We start from the raw sequence: 19813 nt of genomic DNA on the forward strand, positions 1-19813 counted from the left end.
ATGGTCTTACAACCTGAAAAACTCAGAACAGAGAGTAAAAAAACAAAAACTGGTAGAGCTGATGATGGCTTGTGCCATGCTGTGCCATACACACAGGGAGTGATCCAAAGATCACAGGCTCCAAAATGGATTTCACACTATGGTTTTGACATCTGATGAAGTCTTTTGAGAGAGATTATCCTCTTTTCCTGGAGAAAGCAGGATGCTGGCCCCAGTGAGCAGTCTGCACTACCTTTGCTACTTGACTCCCAAAGGGGAAAAATGGAGTCTTCAGTCCTAGCAGCTGGAGGCATTTCCAGAAAAGCATGTAGATATTCGAAAGCAACCTAAATATTGCAGTGTCAGCAAGTCAATTTTCTGTTGGTACTTTAAAAGCAAACTTCTGGAAGCTGTCAGGGAATCCTTTAAGTACATTTAGATCAATGCATGAAGTCAAATAAACACTTAAAATCCCTCAAGACTAAGAATGAATCCAGTCAGGGAATGGCTGAGCCACTGCTTGACCCTTTTTTCTGTCCCAGACCAACCAACCTGGAGGATGCTCCAGCCCACCTCCAAATCCTATACCTGGGCACACAGCAGCCAAGGAAAGGAGAACACGAGCCTTGTCCCTGGCCTCAGCTGGCTCGGGATGTTCCAGTTGCAAACGATAGATCTATTTTACGTATTAGAGCTTGTCTAGACTAAGGAAATGTTCCTGCTATGACTATGCTGAGGTAATTACACCAGTGTAAACCCCTTTGGGCAAAACAGAGCTTTCAGTGGCCTGATTTAGGCTGGTCACTTGCCAGGATTAGTTCAGCTGGTACCAGCCTGTCCTCCAGGAGCTCCTGCTCCCAGCTGGAATCCCGCACAGAAGTTTTCATCCGTCTCATCTGAAACGTTGGCACTGCCAATCTATCAGTCAAGCCATCCTTACGGGATGGTTGTGCAAATGTTTTTCTCCAAAAGGATGGTAAAGATTTATAAGGCTCTTCTTCTAGTGGATAACTGATTAATAGTCTACCAAAAAAGAAAAAGAAAAAAAAAAAAGCTGAAATAAATCCAGGTTTAAATTAATGCACATTTGGATTTGTATATGCGTATCGGAGAAACGTTTGCTGCAAATGCAATGAAATAGGAAAGCTGATGTAGGATGTTTAACCTGCCTGGGGTAGATGTGTCCCTTACCCACATCTAATGAACTTGTGTGTGAGGAAAAAATGTGTCCAAACAGTAAAATGGGAGCTACTCCAAACTGATCAATTCAAATGAACAAAAAAAAAAAAAAAAAAAAAAAAAAAAAAAAAAGAGGAAAAAATTCCCCTAAATTAAATAAATCCAAGGAAGGCCCTTTTAAAGCACAGAAGGTGGAACCCTAGTCTAGGAGAAGTCAGTGGCAACATTTACATTGACTTTAAAGGAGAGGCTTCGCTTACTCTAATGTGTAAAACCACACAGTGCTGCTGTGAATAGCATGGTACAAAATACATGTGCTGAGTTTCACACACAGCATTCAGGGAACACGATAAATGCAGGATGAGGAACAGGCGGACTAACAGACAGACTTGGTTATATTTTAATCTGGTTTACTGTTACCTGCAGGTGTTACAGTTAAAATGTTCTAAAAAGTTACTATATAGCCTTAATTCTAAACAGTTACTGGAAGGACAGCAAGAAACTCTAATAGTAAAGCAAACATGCTCCTTTTAAAGGTTCCTTATTAAAAAAAAAAATTAAAAAGGAGGGGGGAAAGTATGTCTGAAGCACAAAGATGACATCAGAAAAGTTCCTCAATTCACAGATGGCTGCACCTTTAAAAAAAAATTAAAACAGGAACCCTAGATTGATTTAATCACCCATACAAGCGAAAAAACGTAATGAAGATATTTAGTGCCAAATTGGTTTCTTGGGACCTTTTCCATGTAAATAATACAAATCAAACCTTGAAGTTCAGTGCAGATATGATCTGACAAGTAAGCCAGGCTTTTTGTTTTCCTTTGATCCAGCTCCAGAAATATTTTATCCAAGGTAAAGTCGGTTTTAAGTGTTTTCCATTTCGGTTTTTAATTTTGGATATTCATCATATAGGAAACTTGCTTATAATGCTTCAAACACCAGTCAGGCTGCACTGACTCACGGCACCAAACCTAAAGATTTTCTTGTATTTGCTCATAAGAGAGGGAATATCAAGAACTCCCAATGTGTCACTGGATCAATTTCCATTGCTTGGTTATTTTTAAGGGTACAGGAAATATGGACAACCCCAGCTGAATATTTCCAAATATCAAGACAAACCAGCTCCAGTATTTTTTGTACAGTTCCACTTCCCCTAGGTGTGTTGGGGAATAATACTTACGAAGGTAATAAGATGGAGAGGCCTTTGCTTTCAAAGTGATTCCCCAGATTCCCCACATACTGCCATTCCCTCAAGATGCCATCTGGGAGCAACAGTGCCTTCTCTTGGAAGAAAATCTTCACATGTTAGGGGTTTTTTGTTTGTTTTTTGTTTTTTTTTTTTTTGGGTTTTTTTTTTTTTGGGGGGGGGTGGGGTGGGGTTTTTTTTTTTTTTTTTTTTTTTTTTGTATTTTACTTCTCTGATTCTGTTAAAAATAAAAATAAAAAATTAAAAAAACCTTTTTCTATTCCATTTTAAAACCAGGATGTAGATTCTGTGGTTCAGAAATGTATATATATATATATATATATATATATATATACACACACATATATAAACCTGACCTTGTTCACAATTTTTAGTGTTGTATGCCTAAATACAGATTTAGGCACCTTGCTGTAGGCATACAGTTTTCAAAAATTCAGCTCTTGTCAATAATGTAAAATCCTGTGGATTCTCTTCCTTCCACAAATTGGTATGTAGTATATTTAGAATTAACAGGGCCCGTTTTCTCTTTTGACTCGAGTATGTGGTGTAAGGTTAATGAAAATAAGATGGATGTTTTATTTTGGGTCTTACATATAATATTATTAAATGTGCCCACCAGAAATGTAGGATAAAATATTTGCTCTGCTTGAAGATTATGTGATATTTGTATTCTAAGCCTCACCACAGTGGGTTTCTTTAAATAGAAGCTATACTTTACTCCTAAATTGCTTAAGGCAAAGGAAGCAGAGATGATGTTTTTATGAATGTTTAAATGCAAATGGAACTGAGAGTGAATGCTATGCTAGCTAACATCAAAGGCTCACCAAAGTCTCTGCATTAATGAGGCTCTTTGTTTCCTGGATCACAGATTACAACAGGTTTCCAACTCATTGCCAAGGCTTTATCTCCATTTGGGAGGGCTGTAAATCTCAGACGATTTTTTTCACATGCAAAACAAGAGGATCATCTGAAAGAAGAAGGAAAAAATCTTAAAGTAGCAAATATTTCATTCAAATTATTATCCCTCAAAGTGGCTGCATCTTGTTTTATTTTTGGGATGTTTAAAAGAATGGAAATTTGCCAACGGAGTTTCCTATGGGGCAGCTAATTCATTTGGAGGAGAAAACTAAGCAGGAAAAAAGCAAACAGCATCCTTCCCATCTTGTTCAGCCCGGCATCAACTGTGCCCCAAAATCAGAACAATAATTCTATGTCATGCAAAATCAGCAATTAGCAGAAAGAGATTTTGCTCCATTTAAATATATTCAAGTACTTTTCAAAGTGGCTCCAACTAGTTCTTCTCCTCCCCAAAAAGTAATGAGATTATATCCCTAGTAATAATACCCTAATTAAGAAGAAAAATAGGGACCAAGATTTTTAGCTTCCTATTCAAGGGCTGAATGTGACAATATGTTGTATATTGGGTCATAAAAAACAATTTACATGGCGTCATTACAGTCTGTAGCAAAGTCTCCAGGACCCAGGGCTATCTTGTGCAATCTTAATTAAGGAAAATAAATATCGGTGTGTTGTTTTAAGCTACTGGAGACATGCACAGGACCTGTCGTGTGTGATCAGAAGAGATGGGGAGTTTCCTTTTCCATGGGAACTGCTTAAAAAACCCTCCGACGCCGACACACAAGTGTCTAGTGCCTTCGAAATGGGCTGCGAAGATGGTAATTCCTTGTTTCCTGACCCTCGGGGCCAGGCAGGAATACTAATAATTTTCTGCCACCCCACGTCACGTCTGTGCTCCGAAGGGGCCGAGGGCGCGGTGGCGGGAGCACCGCCCGTGCCCGGGTGCGCACGGCGGGTGGCCAGGGGCACCCACGTGTGGCACGGGTGTGTCTGCACCCACAGCTGGGAGTGGGCAGCTGTTGTGGGCGTGGGGGGGTTCACACGTGTGCTGTGTGTGCCTGTGCTCAGACACGCGTGCCCTGATGTGTCTCAGTGTGTGTATGCGTGTGCACACCTGTCTGTCTGCGCGCACACACGAGTCCTGGCGTTGCAGTGTGTGTTTGTACACACATCCCGCTGAGGTTCAGCGCACACATATGTGCTGAGGTGTGTCTGTGTGCACACGTACACGTCCTGATGTCCTGCTGTGCACACACGTGTGTCTGTTCGTGCATGTCTCTCTGTGCACACACACATGCCCTGATGTCTCAGCGTGTGCACACACGTGTTGGTGTGTTCCCATGTGAGCTGATGTGTCTGTGTGCACACATGTGCACTGATGTGTGTCAGCTGTACCATGTCTGGCCTTCTGTCCTCTACGTTTAGTCATGTGCTGCTGGCCTGTGCTTGTAGATTCATAGGTGCATGTGAGCATGCAGATGTGTTTGTGAGTGCAGATGTGTGTGTACAGATGCCTGTGCGTGCCAGATGTGCAGCTGTGTGTGCTGATGTGTGCAGTTACGTGTTCTTTTGTGTTGATGTATCTGGGGCACGGGGCTGTGTGTGGATCCCACTGCTGTGTGCTGCTGTGTGAGTGCTCGTGTGTGCCAGATGTGCCAGATGTGCAGCTGTGCGTGTACACAGGTGTGTGTGTAGCTGTACACACACCCTTGCAGAAACGTGTGTGGGGCTGTGCCGACCCCGACACGTGCTGATGTGCGCTCACACACGTTGGTGTGGGTGCGTGTGAGATGTGCGCCTGCAGCTGTGTGTGTGAGGAAGCACCAACATGTGCAGGTGCGTGCTCAGCTGGGGGCATGCAGGAGTGGCTGCAGGCGAGCTTCTGCCACGGTGCGTGTGCAGGAATGTGGATGGGCACAGATGTGCACGGGCCGTGTGCGTGTGTGCTCGGATGTGTGTGCAGGCACGCCCGTGTGTACAGGCATGTGCACACACAGGTAGGCACAGGTGTGTGCGCAGATGTGCGAGCAGAGATGCGTGTGCATACCCGTGTGTGCCACAGATGTGCACACACACCCGGGGCTGCACCAAGCCCCCGATGCTGCCCACCCTCGGGCCACCCCGCACCCGGGAGGGGGTCACCCCGCCGTAGCGCGGTCGGGGGGACGGCGTCGGCCTGGCTGTGCCTTTAATGCAGGGACTTGGCGTCGCAGCGTGGTGTGTCAGTGTGCCGTGTCCGTGTGTGTCTCTGTGTGCTCGTACGCGTGTGCGCGCCTCTGCCTGTGTCTGTGTGTCCGTGTGTCCCTGTGTGTGCCCGCCCCCGGCCCCGCCCCGGCGCTGCCAATCACCCGGCGGCCGCTTTGATGTCGCAGCGCTCGCCCGCCGCGCCGCCGCGCTCGCAGTCGGACCGGGCGCTCCGTGCTCCGCCAGCCGCCGGCGCCCGCTGCTCCAGCCAAACTTCCCGGGGCTCGGAGGGCGGGGGGGCGGCGGCGGCACGGGGGGGCCCGTGGAGCCCGGCATCCCGCGACGCCTGCCCGCCCGCAGCCTGCCGAGCCCCCCGCGAGCCGCCGGAGCGGGGAGGGAAGAAGGGGGGGGCAAAGAAAAGAGTGACGAGGGAAGAGCAATTCTAATTTTTTTTTTTTTTTTTTTTTTTAAGGAAAGATTTAAAGGGAATTTGGAAAGGGGGAACAAAATTAAAGGGGAAAAAAGTTTAAAAGTTAAAAGGAAAGGAGGAAAAAACTTTAAAAGAAAAATTCAAGAGGGAGTTATTTTTTATTTTTAATTTTATTTTTTTTTAAGAGGAGGGAAAAAAATAATTGAGGGAGAGAAAAAAATAATAATTGCGAAGGGCTTGATCCGGGAGAACAATACTCGCCGGGAAAGTTGCTGCGCGGCGGGGAGGGAGCGGCGGGAGGAAAATGCCGCAGCTGGGCAGCGGCGGCGGAGACGACCTGGGCGCCACGGACGAGATGCTGGCCTTCAAGGACGAGGGCGAGCAGGAGGAGAAGATCCCCGAGAACGCCTTCACCGAGCGCGACCTGGCCGACCTCAAGTCCTCGCTGGTGAACGAGTCCGAAGGCAGCGGCAGCCCGGCCGCCGCCGCCGCCGATCCCGAGGTGAGCCGGGCCGGACCGGGCCCGCACGGCGGCCCCGCGCCCCCCGCCCCGCCGCGGCCCCCGCCCCACGCCCCCGCGCTGCCCCTCTCTCTCCTCCCCGTGCAGGCCCTCCGGCGAGTGCAGGATCCGCAGAGGGTGTACCAGGAGAAGCTCCCGGACCACATGGATGATGGTTAGTCACAGCAACCTCCGCGTGTTTCTGTGTGTCCCCCTCTCCTCATTCCCGGTTCCTGCTGGTCTTCCCCAGTGCGCCCCGTCTAGTGCTCGACCCCCGGTTCCCCAGCCCATCACCCTGCCACCCTTGGGAGTGAGGGATGCTAGCCTGGTCACCACAGCCCCCAGCGGGAAAGCTACTCCTGACAGCACCGAGGCTTCCCAGTGTCCCCACTGTGGGAGTCTGCACCCATGGGGGACCCTGGCACTCCCCAACACCTTCTCTGAGGACTATGGGACAAAAAGACTCCCACAAGATTCTGTAACCTCTTTGGGACCCCTGGCAGGCAGAGGAGTCACCTGTCGTAAGACAAATTTTTGACGGGGAACATTGATTTCAGCAGGTATGAAACATCAGGACCCAGGAATGTATAAAGGATCTGCCTATTCTGGTTACCCTTTCCTGATGCTCTCAGATCCGTATCTGCCCAATGGATCTATGTCACCTCTGGTGAGTTCCTCCTCTCCTTATGGAGAAGTTTTGTGGCCTCTTTCATTGCTGAAGTATGTTGCAGGTATTGTGCAGGCACCTACACGTGCTTTTCTTCCTGACAAATTGGAGCCCAGTTTCTGAAATAGCTGGACACTGTTCTGTCCAAGCCAAAAGGAAAAGCAGTGGGATGGGGGAAGAGATGCTCAGAAGGAAGCGCCTGCTTTGGTCTGAGTTTGCTGGAGGAGCTGCTTTCCAGTCTCCTCATCCTCTAGGTTTGGCTTTACTCTTTCAGTAGTCAAATCCTTGTATCTCATGGAAGAGTGTCCCTTCCTTTTTCTGGGTCACGGGCTTTGGAGAGAGCAGATCCTGGTCTCTGTGTTTGTGTTCAGGGATATGTCCCGCAGCTGAGCTTGTGTGTTAGGGCTCTGTTGTGGATGATAGCCCAGAAAATGGATCTTGTACTTCTAAAATGGCAATAGAGGCTTTTAGGAAAAGGCTTTGTGCTGCTGGAGGACTGTTCCCATCTTTCTCCTGGAAAGTTTTTCCCTCTGAGTTTAAATCAGCTTTAGTAATTCTGTATGTTCTCATGTTTCAAGTTTTGCTGTCTGAGTGATTAAACTAAAGTCTTCTTTACAAAAGTTGTTTTTTTCCATCACCTTCTCGATCAGAACTTCAGAAAATAATGTCCTGACATTGCAGCAGAGAGTCGATGCTGGTGTCACTCCTGGGAGCCGGCACTGCTGCGTTTGTTTCAGACATTGTTCCGTATTAGCCATCAGCAAGTGAGGACAGAATGTAATTTGGTTTATTTCAGGTTTTAACCTTTAAAGGGATAAAGTTTAAAAGAATATGTAAACCTGTCCTTAGTTCCAGTCATTTGTTCACAAGAGGGGTAGGATGTCAAACTGGTATTATGAAAAATGGATGGATTGTGGAGTATGAAACTTAGAATTATTTGTGGAAATCAGTGCCGTACACTCGCACCTGACCCAGCTGGTCTGGGTAGCAGGAGACGGGTACCTGCCTGTACCCCACACAGCTTTTCCTAGGAGATTCAGTTTTCCTGGCTGCAGACTGCTGGAACTTTGCTGAAGTTTGCAGATATCAGGGATCTATCCCTAAATTTTTAAGTCTTCCTTCAGTTTACAGCAAGAAAAGATGTGTTTGCAGGGCAGGGCACACTTACGTTGTTGTAACCCAAATAAGCATTTCTTCTGATGCTTCCCACCTTATCCAGGTAGCAGGTATCCCCCTCATTCACCAAAATATTAAGCTGTTTTCTTCCTAATAAACTTTAAATGTTTTTAAATTTCTCTTATGTAAACACACTTAATTTGCTCCTTGAGATAGAATTTGGGTAAATCCAGAGTTACGTTAGTCCAGTATCTTTTTGCTATGGTGGAATATTTATTTTAATCTTAAACTCTTCTAGATGGGCAGCACAGTGCAATAGCCTATTTATCAGCTGCTAGGCTATAACGTAGATTGTGGTTTAGGAATCACCTTTTTCCATGATAACAGAATAAAATCCGAGCAGTTGCTGTCAGAGCAGCAGACAGGAGCAAATGGACTGTGCAGAACTCAAAGGGGAGAAGATACAAGCGGCAGAGAAGGAAAGATCCCATCCCCCTGAGAGCCATCAAAATCATCCAGTGCCTCAGACAGCTTCCTTTAGGCCTGTTTGGATCCTGCCGTGGTTTATGAAGAGCTGATTTGATGTTTTCCGTTAAAAACCTGGCAGACAGGGGAGATTTCTTCCTCATGAAGGCTGGTCTTGCGTTTTTTTTTTTTTTTTTAACTTATTACAATAACTATTTCAATATATTATTCTGGGCAATTTTGTCTTACATTTCTATTGACTCTGCAAGGATTATCATGGTAAATTATGGATTGCTCTCATATAGATTTATTGCTGCTGTGTACATTATATAAAGTGTGGGCTATAATGTGGTGGCTGCTTCCAATAATCGAGGAGGTCAGATCTGTGACCGAAGATTGCAGATACTTAACCAGCCATAAAAGTGTGTTTAATTAATTCTTTAGCACAAGTAGAGTCAGGGAGGAGGGTTGTGTGAGTGAATAGGATTATGTATCACAATCATGCATGCACTTGATAGTGGAGATTGTATTTTGGTTAATGAGGCTTCCTGGAAACAGTTGTTTGCAAGTAGGATTAATTTTAGAATCTTAAAAAAAAAAATCAATTAAAAAATTAAACCAGGAGTACTTTGGCAAACTGTCAGGGCTTTACATTGAAAACAGTAATTTACCTGATTGAAAACAGAGTATAACTCCCTGAAAGATTCAGAGCAGCCGGCATTGAGGCTGGGGCTGAGCGCATGCCCTGCAACGCTCTGTAAAACCACATTTTTTTCAGTGGGCTCCCCATGAACCCTGTGAGGGAGCTGTGAGTGGCCCTGGACTGGCTCCAGCACCTGCCTGGCTGGGTGTGTTGCTACCAGCAGTACCGGGGTGCTGCTTTCCTATTTTCTTTCTGATTTTGTCAGCAGCACCACTTTTGCTTTGTTTCCCTCAAGGTGGTTGTAGCCACTTACTGTTATGCTGCTCAGCCGAGCATCCTGCACACATCTCCCAGCCAAAATTGCCTCTTTTTACCAAAACACACCCATCCATGTTATTTATGTGCTCTGCTGCTGCTCCAGAGTGATGCTCTGAAGATGGCTGGGTACCTGCTATCAGCAGCCAGGCCAAGCCCGGCTGATGCTCCCTGGAGGGCCAGCAGCAGAGAGGGTGGCAGGAGCTCCCCGCAGCAGGGTGGCCCTCCTTGGCTGAAGGTGGCAAATGCCAGTGTGGGATGATTCAGCTGGAGTGCTGCTGGTTTGGGCAGGCACAGGTTTCCTGGACTGGCAGTGGAGCTGTCGCTGGGGGCGTGGGCAGGGCAAAGGCGCTTCTGGAGCTGAGGACGAGGCAGAGGGCTGAGCCCAGGTGTCCCTTGTTCTGGGAGCTGTGAACCCCATCAGCTGCCAGGCTGGGGAGGGCACCCTCAGTCCGGGGTGTTTATCTTGGCATAGCCTGTGTGTGCATCTGAAATCCTGGCACTCTGCAAGCCTCAGGAGAGCCATCTCTCACCTGGCTCTCAGGTGTTGTGTGAGTGGTCATTCAAAGCTCCACTTTATCCCATCTTCTGCAAGGTCCAGCTTTTCCCTGAGAGAAATATATAGGACTTACGGGTTAAAAATCTGTAAGAAACTTCCAAAGAATATGAACAAGTTGAGGAACTGTTTTTCTAAATTAAATATAAAATCATAAAACTATATCCTTTTTTAAATAGTACAAATGACTTTGAATCAAATTAAGGTACATCCTTAGTAAGAGCAGCAGCCTTTTAGGTGGTTACAAACATTAGAGGTCAGACATGGTCAAACATGTTAACACTTTGATCAGATTAAAATATTTTTCTTGCTACAGTTGTATAATTGAGTTTAGACCTGAGGGGGTTTTCTGAACATTGTTATATCTTGTACTCTGTGGTAGTTAAATGGTAAAAGGAGCTCTTGTAAGTTTCTTTAAGTTCTTTTTGTAAATAGGTTTATAAAACAGGGGAATGAGCCGTGCTGCCCTGTGTATAGGGCACGAGGTCTCCCTGCTCCCATTGATGGGAGAGATTTGAGAGGAGTTCCTCACACCTTCTGTGTACTTCAGATGTGTTTGGTGAGTGTGTGAGGAGTGTAAAGGCAGAATTAAAATGTTCTGCATGTAAAGCTGAGGCACTGGACTTTCTGTCTGTGTGAGAAACAGAAGTTTAAGAGCCTCTTTTTCTTTGGAAAACAGACACTACCTCATTTTCCTAATTACTAAGTTGTCAAACCAGAGCTTGCATGGGAGCAGAAGAATGGGGGTAACCTCCCCAAGCGCTGCACAGCTGAAGTCCCCAAATAAGACAGCAGGACTCACAGATAATGTGGCTTTTCAGAGCCTGGTCCCTGTGGTCCGCTGTGCTCCTTGAGCTTGTTCAGAGGGTATGAAATGTCCCCTTGGGCAGGGCAAGATGAAAGTGCAGTTACTGCTGGCCTAGGGCCACAGGGCCCAAATGCCTAACACGAGGTCATAAAAGCATGGAGCTACAGTCTAGGGCTGCTCCTCACTGGACAGAAGCTGCAGCAGCAGCAGCTGAGGGGCAGGACATGGCTGCTTCTGCTGCATCCCCTTCCCCAAGGCTGCTCCGTCCCTCTGCAGGAGGAGACTGTGGCCCCCACAGCAGCTGGCGGAAGGAAATCTGCAGCTCAGCTGTTTCTCTGCCTCTCTGTCCTGACTTGCACTGTCAGGGCAATAGTTTAGTATTGCTTTTTCCTGTGTTGGGTTCCGATCTTGTTGAAACCAGTGGGAAAGCTCCCCGGAGTCCCCGTGCGATGGGGATTTGTCGCTGTGAGAGGGCTGCTGCATCTCTCTCCAGATGTTGTGTGTGGAGGGAGGAAGGAAGGCAGCTGGGAGCCAGCAGTAGCTCTGTGTGTTCCCAGCAGTGCCTGCTGCTGCGGGAGAGCAGCATCCCAGCCAGGTTCCCTGGCAGCAGGGCTCGCCATCGGGACCTCACCAGGACGGTTCCCTGTCCCCATGAATTGTTACATTCCCGGCACACAGTGTTAGGAGAGCGGTGCTGCTGATGGACCTCCTGGTAGACAGACAGATGAGTAATTTGTTCCCTCCTGACCAAAGCAAATCCACTTCTTTCAGCTCTTCTACCTAGCTTGAAATAAGATGATATTGAAAATAATGTTTTATGTTAAAGCACAGTTTTGGATACGTGGATGTATCAAGGCACAGGGCTTACGAGGTCATTTATTGCATGTCTGATTCAGTCTTGGTTTCCCCCAAGGAAAATTCTTGTGTTAATTTCTGAGTTCATATCACACCCTCAATTTTGAAGCAGAACTTCCCTTTGAAATAAATTAGAGAGTTCTGCTTAAGAAGCAGCGACATGATACAGCACTGGATGTGTGTGGTCTAATATAACCTTATTTTTAAAATTGTTTGGAATGAAAAAGAAAGAAAGCAAAATGTCACAGGGAAACAAAAGCAAGTTTTATGTAAATCTGTGCATGTGAATAAGTGTGCACGTGATCCAGACAGTTCAACAAGATCTGGTCTCCCACTGGGATTCCTTCACAGGCTACCCTGGAACTGGCTTCCCAGGCATGGGATGCTTTGTTGGCAGGGAGTTGCTATGAGATATGTATGGTAAAGGCACTGTTCCTGCAAATTTCCAACCATTGCTGTGTATGAAATTTTATGGGCTTGACCGGTTGAGAATCTGGAGCGAAAAGCAAAAACTTAACATCAACTCGAGTTCCCAAAGCTCATCCATGTTAATGATTAGTGGTTTTGAAATTTTAGCTGTGAAGAACAAAGTGATTTGGGTTTGAGTGGCACATGGCATGTCCAAGATGAGAAGTGCAGAGCTGGTCTGGTATCCAAAGCTGTAACTGAGAGAAGGGGGAGCAGGAGGAGCTCTGCAATGTGCTCACTCATGTGTTGCCTCACAGCTTGTGGTCCCTCTCATGCCATGACTCTATTGGCACCATGAAATTCTTGCACTGGGGTAAAAACCCTGGCTAATCCATGCAGTGGGGTGTGCTGGCATTTGCTCTGGCGAGGTACCCAGTCCAGTAACACGGCGTGTGTTCCTGTGACTAAAGAGACTTTGCTGGCTCCGGAGGGATGACTCTCTTGCCTATTGTCAGAGATCTTCTGCATAGGGCCAGATCTTAATCACAGGCTGAACCCTCTCTATCTGTAGCGTGATCTGCAAGGGAAGCAGGATTTTGGGATATGGCTTGGTGTGAGCTGCACACCTAAGATGGCAATCTGGTGTGGACTGTGTGTGTCTGTGTGTACATGGCATGGTGGTTATGGGCAGAGCAGAGCCTAGTGCTGAGAAACATCAACAGTTTTGAGGAAGCATCTACAGCTTGCCATTAACTTCACATCTGCAGTTCTTTATCTGCCTTTTGGCCGTGATTCATCAAGACCAAATTTAGTCTTTGTTTCCTATGGGTTGGCCTTTGAGCCCCCTTGCCAATTCATCACAGAGGAGGTGAGGAAGGACCTGAGCACTTGTGAGTGTCGTTACTCTGGCAGGGAGGCTGAGCTGGACAGAGTGGGTTTCGGTGAACAATAGTCAGACAGGTGCTGCTCTTCACTTACTAAAATCTCCTGCACCATGTGTAAGCCACAATTTCCTCAACAAATCCTCAAGGATTATCTTCCCTTGTCTGCTTCATTGATTTGAACAGGGACTAGGTGCCAAAACTGCCTTCTTGAAGGCATGGCCACTGTGGGAGCTTCTCTTAATCCCACCCCTCCGAGTCTTTGGCCAGAGCTGCAGCTCCCTTTCCTGTTTGCTGCTTATTTCATAGAAACACAAAATGGTTTGAGTTGGAAGGGACCTTAAAGATCACCACATTCCAAGCCCCTGCCATGGGCAGGGATACCAGCCACTATTCCAGGTTGCTAAGGGCCTTGGTTTCCCATGCCTTTGCCATTTCACCTCACTGCTCAGGGAGCCAGGAGATGGCTTATGTCAGCATCTCTGCCAGCCTGATGTACACATGCTCTTACCTCATCATTTACCAATGGTGGGTGGAGGGCACAGCAATAGGAGAGTAGCTACAAGTTGCTTCCTGAACTCTTTGCAGAGCCACTGCAGCAGGGAAAGCTTCTCAGCCTGATCAAATCCCAGGCTGGTGCCAAGCAGGGATGTGTGAGTCCCCCCTTTAGGCTCTTTCACTGCTGTACTTTGAATCTCTCTTAAAAAAAAAAAAGGCTATAACAAGATACTTGCTCATTAGTCTCTGTGTCTGGAGGATGAAACAAAGGTTTGGTAGGCAAACAGGTGACTCAGAGGGTTGGATACAGGATACAGAGCTGTTCACTTCCTAGTTTCCAGTTTTAATCCAGCTGAATCAGTAAACACCAGGTGCCTGTTCTGTCTGCTAGCTTGTCCAGTGGTCTGTCCAAGAGGGCACAGCTCTCTCCAGGCCCCAGGCAGCGCGTATGTTTCATGGGGTGAATGTCCAAAGATACTGCAAAGTCTGGACCAAACCCTCTGTGAACATCAACCGTGCTCTTGTTCTCACCATGAGACTGCCAGTTCAGCACATGCTGGTGGCTCACAAACCCACTGACTGTTTCATAAAGGAAGGGTTTGCAACACCATGTGCCTCTAAGGCTCGGTTACAGCAGGATCTTTTTCTTGGTGGGTTATCTTGGACAAAGAGCTCTTACCTTCACCTTCTTAAAGAGCAGCTTAGCACTGCTCTGTCACTGGTTTTTGCCTATGAGTCTTTATAATTTAGGATCATAAAGTCATTTGTGCTGGAAAAGCCCTCTAAGATCATTGAGTCCAGTCTTTAACCCAGCATTGACAAGGCTACCACTAAAACATGTCCCCAAGTACCACATCTACACATCTTCTAAATCTCTTCAGGAATAGCGACTCCACCACTTCCTGAACAGCATATGCCAGGGCTTGTCAGCTTCTTCAGTGAAGAAATTTTCCCTGCCATCCAATGTGAATGTCCCCCTGGTGCAACTTGGGGCCATTGCCTCGTCCTATTGCCTCTTACTTGGGAGAAAAGACTGAAGCCCCACCACACCTGGCTCTACCCTCCTTTCAGGTAATTTTAGACAGCAAGGAGCTCCCACCCTGAGCATCCTTTTCTCCAGGCTGAGTCCCTCCATGTCCCTCAGCTGCTCCTCATCAGACTTGTGCTCCAGACTTTTCATCAGCTCCATTGCCTTTCTCTGGACAAGCTGTTTATGACCATCCCCAATGAAGAACTCTTCCACCACCACCCCCTCTGTGAAGTGGCTTCATGGAGAAAGTAGGACACTTGGTCAGTAAAAGGGTTAACAGAAAGTGATGAAATCAGCTGTCCCCATCCAGAGCATCCTGCTGACTGGAGGTGCTGGGCAAGAGGTCACCAAAGTGGCTTTAAACCACTGCTCCTCTCCCGTTCCCCACCTCTGTGCTAAACACAGCTCAGCTGCCATGAGAAGAATCTGCTTCATTGTGTTTCACAGGGTCCCGAAATTAGAATTTTGTGAAAGAAAACAATAAACTCAACAATGATGTGGTAAGTTTTTGAAACCAAAGTAAAACTGGATACCAGAATCTAGAGCACTTTTCCCCTCTGGTTATAACAATTTTGCATTTGAATAAATGATAGGCAAAAAAAAAAAGTCTCAACAGTATCTCCTTTGTTCCATTGAAAAATCTGGAACTGTAATATACAAAGTACATGTCTGCCTTGAGGAGCTACATAGTAATCACAGACTGACCAAAATAAGACAACTTTTTTTTTTTTTAAGTGATTCAGCTTGTCTGCTCTGTGTTGAATTTGTTTTCTGCTGTAGTTTGCTCTGAGGAGTGGTGTAGATGAGTGTAAACTGAGGTTCTGCTCTGATGGGACCTACACAAAAGTAAAATGTGAAATCTCAAGGTCATAAAGTGTGTTTGACTGGGTGCAAGGGGGCTGTGATTATAAAGGCACTTGGGAAAAGACTTTTTGGGTCACTGGGAAGAGACTCTGCAGCAAAATGCTGAGAAAGGATCAGAAATGTGGCATTTTTATTCTGACGCTGAGGATATGGCACTCTGGAGATTGCTTTCATGTTTAGGAAATAAACCATTGTAAGATCTACCACATGAAAATTTGTTTTCTTAGCATGGAGAGGCTGATGAGGTGATTCTTGTTACGTGGTGCTGCCCTGGAATTACTGGTGTGGGAGTCAGGATACTGAGGAGGAGTTGCTGTCTTTGGATTCTAAGTGGGAGACACAGCACAACCCCTGACACCACCAAACACCAGGTTAAAAGTTGGCCTTTGAGCTTTGGCTTCTTGCTATAGCTTACAGACTGTGGCATTGCCAGATTTGGAATCTCACCATCCAAAAAAATATATGGATTTAGAAATCCAAGTGATGTTTTGCAAGATTGCATCATGCTGTGCTGAGTATTCCTTGGAGTGCTTAGATAAATTAAATAAATAGATAAATTAAGTATGAATATTAACCCAAAATTGAAACCAGAAGCAATAACATAAAATAAGAAATAAAATTTTAGAAAAATTAAATAAACATCCAAACCTTTTTTTTTTTTTAACTTTCTCTGATACAAAGCAATTTCTCCAGGACTGTACGCCATATGAAACACATTATAAATGCTATTGTAAAATCCACATCATTATACCACATGAAAGGCCAGGTCCTAAAAATAGCCATTCAGAGAGGATGCAGGCTAGTAGCAATTTTGGTGATCGTGAAATAGTTGTGTTGACATCTCTATGCATGCACACCCATGGAGAGCTTTGACTTTTGAATATTAGCAACTTTATGGAATTTTACATCTCATCCCATGGATAGTCCTTTACCCAAGGGCATCAATTTCTGATCTTATTCCCATTTTTCTAACCCTGATTTTATTGAGAAAATGGATACATTACTCTTTTTTTTGTTTTGTTTTTTTTGGGGGGGGTTTTTGTGGTTTGTTTTTGTTTTTAGATTTTATGTGAAACTCTTTCCTTGCTATCAGTTTGACAGTGGTTGGCAATATCAATTGTATTTCCCTCTCTCCCAGCAGGGAAATATATGTTTTTTTCCTGCAGTAGACACACACATCCCTGGTGTTTTGGGGAACTAACTGTTAAAATGTAAACCTAGAGCATTAGATAATAACACTTGAAGCTGCCACATCTATACAGCCTTTGTATCTGGTGTAGTATTCAAAAGAAAGTAAATGAAATCTGCAGTAATTACTCAGTGATGTATCCACAACAAAAAATTTCTTCCTTGTCCCAGCGATCAGAACTTGGCTTTTCTTTTGGAATATGAAAGGCTTCAGCCTCCTGCCTTCGGTGTGTTCACAGCAAAGCCCTGGCTGGGATCAACTGCCGTAGCTCTGGGATAGACAACAGAGTCCTGCCAGCTGATATCGCTCGAGATCTTTTTGAAGAGCTCATCAGATTTGGTTTTATTGCTGTTGTGTTTCGGTTTTCGCTTGTTATTTGTTTGAAAGCATTACTATAGGGTTAGTTTTCTGAAAAACGTTGGAATCTTCAGCACTGATCTCTCTTGTTTGCGTTTTTCTTTTGTAAGTAATATGATGGTGCTGGAGATGCACACCTTCACTTGAGAGTTCCTGAAGTCTGTGGCTTAAGCCTGTCCTGGATTTTAAGTGTGTGGCCCTTCTAAAACCACTTGGAAACAATCTATATCCTCAAAATAAGTTTGCTTCTGGAATTGGAGCAGGATCTGTGGAGATGGCAAGTGAAATAACAGGGTGTTGAAGAAAATGACATTGCTTCTGAAATAGTTGGCATGAAAATCATGAAGTCTGAAGTTTCATTCAGATCAGAGGCAGCTCTGGTTGTTGTGGGGCAGGACGCGAAGTCGCCCAGCAGTGCAGCTCCAAGGGGTTTACAGGGAGGTGTACAGTTGTTCCAGGTTGTTTTAACCGCAGGGCAGCTCTTGTCCCTTGTCCTGGGCGGGGGTCCTGTTCCAAGGCAAACAGGCTTGCCAGTTTTTACCTTGGTCAGTTGACTTCTTGCAGGCTGTTAACAATTCTGAAGAATCAAATGCTGTAAAATGACATCACAGAAGTGGGTTTGCTGTTGCTAATTTAGCTCCCTAGAACAGCTGGACTAGGGGACATGAGAACGCCTTGACAAGGCAATAGTTTTATAGTGTAAATGCATTAATTTCTATGTGAAGTCATCAGTAATTGAATCTCTTTCCAACTGAGGGCTGATAAATTTTGGCTCCTTTTGGCATCCTCCTATTTATAATGCAACAGACAGTGGTGTTTAGAAAAAGCTAAAAAGTTTTTATGTATCTGGCTTGAAGCTGGCATCATGCTTAAGCCCTTCTCTTTTCCATTATTAATTGGGTGGCTGAAAATGGGGTTATATCTGGTAACATCAGTTTTTTACTATTTTGGTGAGCTCAGGTTTTTCTGCTAGGAGCAGAATTCAAGTAAAAGCACCAAATGTTCCTGGCTGGGACTTCTGACAGCACTTGAATACAACAGTTGTTGTAGAGAAAATTTAATTTCTTGACTCAAGGGTACAGAAAATTACCTGATATGTTAGTGCCAATTGTTTGGCTATTGCCATTTACTGGAACTAATATATAACTACATGCATGTGTTCAAACTTCACAAAATAGAATGTTTTCAAATTGCAATACACTATTTGTACAGATCTAGCACATGGATCTGCTTATAAATGCATAGTGATGGATGAGGCAGGCTGCAGCGAATCCCTGAAAGACCAGCTCCCATATCCAAAAGCATCATTTTTCATCCAAATTTCCTGCTGAAGCCAATGGTAAATGCCTGACTGTGGGGTGGGCGCGTTGCTGTTTCCGTGGGCAGGAGCTGCCTCTCTCCTGCCTGTGCCCCGGGAGCTCGTTTGATATGGGAGACGAGTGATCCTCTTACCAGAGAGCACCAGGTGCTGTGGCAGACGGTGTAAATAGCCAAATAAACAGACATGAGTAGCAGCAGTTGTTTATGTGTTAACACAGGATGTTCTCAAAATCAGGTAAGAAGTGAGGCATGTTACCAAGTTTTATAGCAGAGGAACCGGATAGTCTTGTAACTGTCGTGCATGGCCACGGCAGAGGAAGCATGGTTTTATCCCAGCTTCAGCTCCCAGTCTCAGAGCAGCTTGTTTTTCTGTGACTCAGTTTCCCTCAGGAGCATTAGGAGCTTTATCATTTCATGTGTAAGCAATGCTTGGAGAGCACGGCAATGTCGCTACTGAAACAAAACATAAAATCCCACACAGGCTGCTGCAAGTGGGGATGTTTCGGAAGTGATCAGAGAAGGACTAGCCTAAAAGAGTAAGCTGTGCTGCTTATAAGACCACTTACTTCAAGATAATAAACAACTTGTAATTTCATAATCTTTTAGGAAGTTGCAGGTGGCCCTAAGACCACAACTCCTTCAAGGCAGCTGGCATCTTGCTTTAAAAACAAATCACCTTCTCAGCCTAAATGATAATTTCACAGAGTGGCATCAGCTGGATGGCAGCGATGATGGCATGGTCCAACATGTTGTCTGAAATACACATGACACACAAATCCTTGTTATTAAACCAGGAACAAATGTCATTTATTTACCCACTTGTAATATGGTGATAAGAACAACCTCCAGGATCACACAGCGTAGCTTTTAGACACATGTACCAAACCTCTGGATGCATAATTCAAACACTTTGTCATGAAGAATCAGTCTATTTATCTTGGAACCTTTTTTACTTAAACAGTAATCTCTAGGAAATCATTTAGTAGTAGTTCGCTGCCAGTTTGTCAGTTAATGGCTTGAGGCAAAATCTGAAGCAGATGAAAACTTTTCCAGGGAGATGGTGCTGTCGCATGGGGTGCAGAAAGGTTTATAGCAGAAAGCAAGAGAGGAGGCGGTCAGATGAGTTCAGTCCAACTTTTAGAATCATGAGGAAACTCCTCACAACAGGGCAAAGACGGCTTTTGCAAGCACATCATGTGTAGAATGTGAAAGCCATCAATTGCACCCATGTCAATTTCTAAGCCTAAATTTTCCTTACTGGAGGCTCCAGGTGTGAGTGTGTGGAGGCCAAAACCACATGTGTTTGTGGTGGCTGGGGCTCTGCCTTGCTTCTTTGCATCCTGGGCATTTCTGCATCTCTGTATCCCAGGTATCTCTGTGTCTCTGCATCTTGGGCATCTCTGAATATGTGTCCTGGACTTCTTTGCATCCTGGGCATCTGCATCTCTGCATGCCAGAATCTCCACATCCTTAGGCACCTCCCCATCCCAGATGCGGAGGCAGCC

At 45.5% G+C, this 19813-nt stretch overlaps 1 protein-coding gene across 7 annotated transcripts in view; it reads left to right on the plus strand.

Annotated features, from left to right (window-relative positions):
- Window positions 1–5588: 5588 nt before the first annotated feature.
- Window positions 5589–19813, plus strand: part of TCF7 (transcription factor 7) — a 69749-nt gene continuing 55524 nt past the window's right edge. For 2 of the 7 annotated variants that reach the window (XM_068205749.1, XM_068205751.1), the window contains exons 1-3: window positions 5590–6339; window positions 6445–6511; window positions 6894–7003. In XM_068205749.1, coding sequence (XP_068061850.1) covers window positions 6142–6339; window positions 6445–6511; window positions 6894–7003 — 375 coding nt within the window. In that variant the 5' untranslated portion in view covers window positions 5590–6141. Of the gene's footprint in view, window positions 6340–6444; window positions 6512–6893; window positions 7004–19813 lie in introns of all 7 variants that reach the window. The other 5 variants (XM_068205750.1, XM_068205752.1, XM_068205754.1 and 2 more) reach the window with 3 other exon arrangements.

Source organism: Anomalospiza imberbis, chromosome 15 (assembly GCF_031753505.1).
Source record: "Anomalospiza imberbis isolate Cuckoo-Finch-1a 21T00152 chromosome 15, ASM3175350v1, whole genome shotgun sequence".
Lineage (NCBI taxonomy): Eukaryota > Metazoa > Chordata > Aves > Passeriformes > Viduidae > Anomalospiza > Anomalospiza imberbis.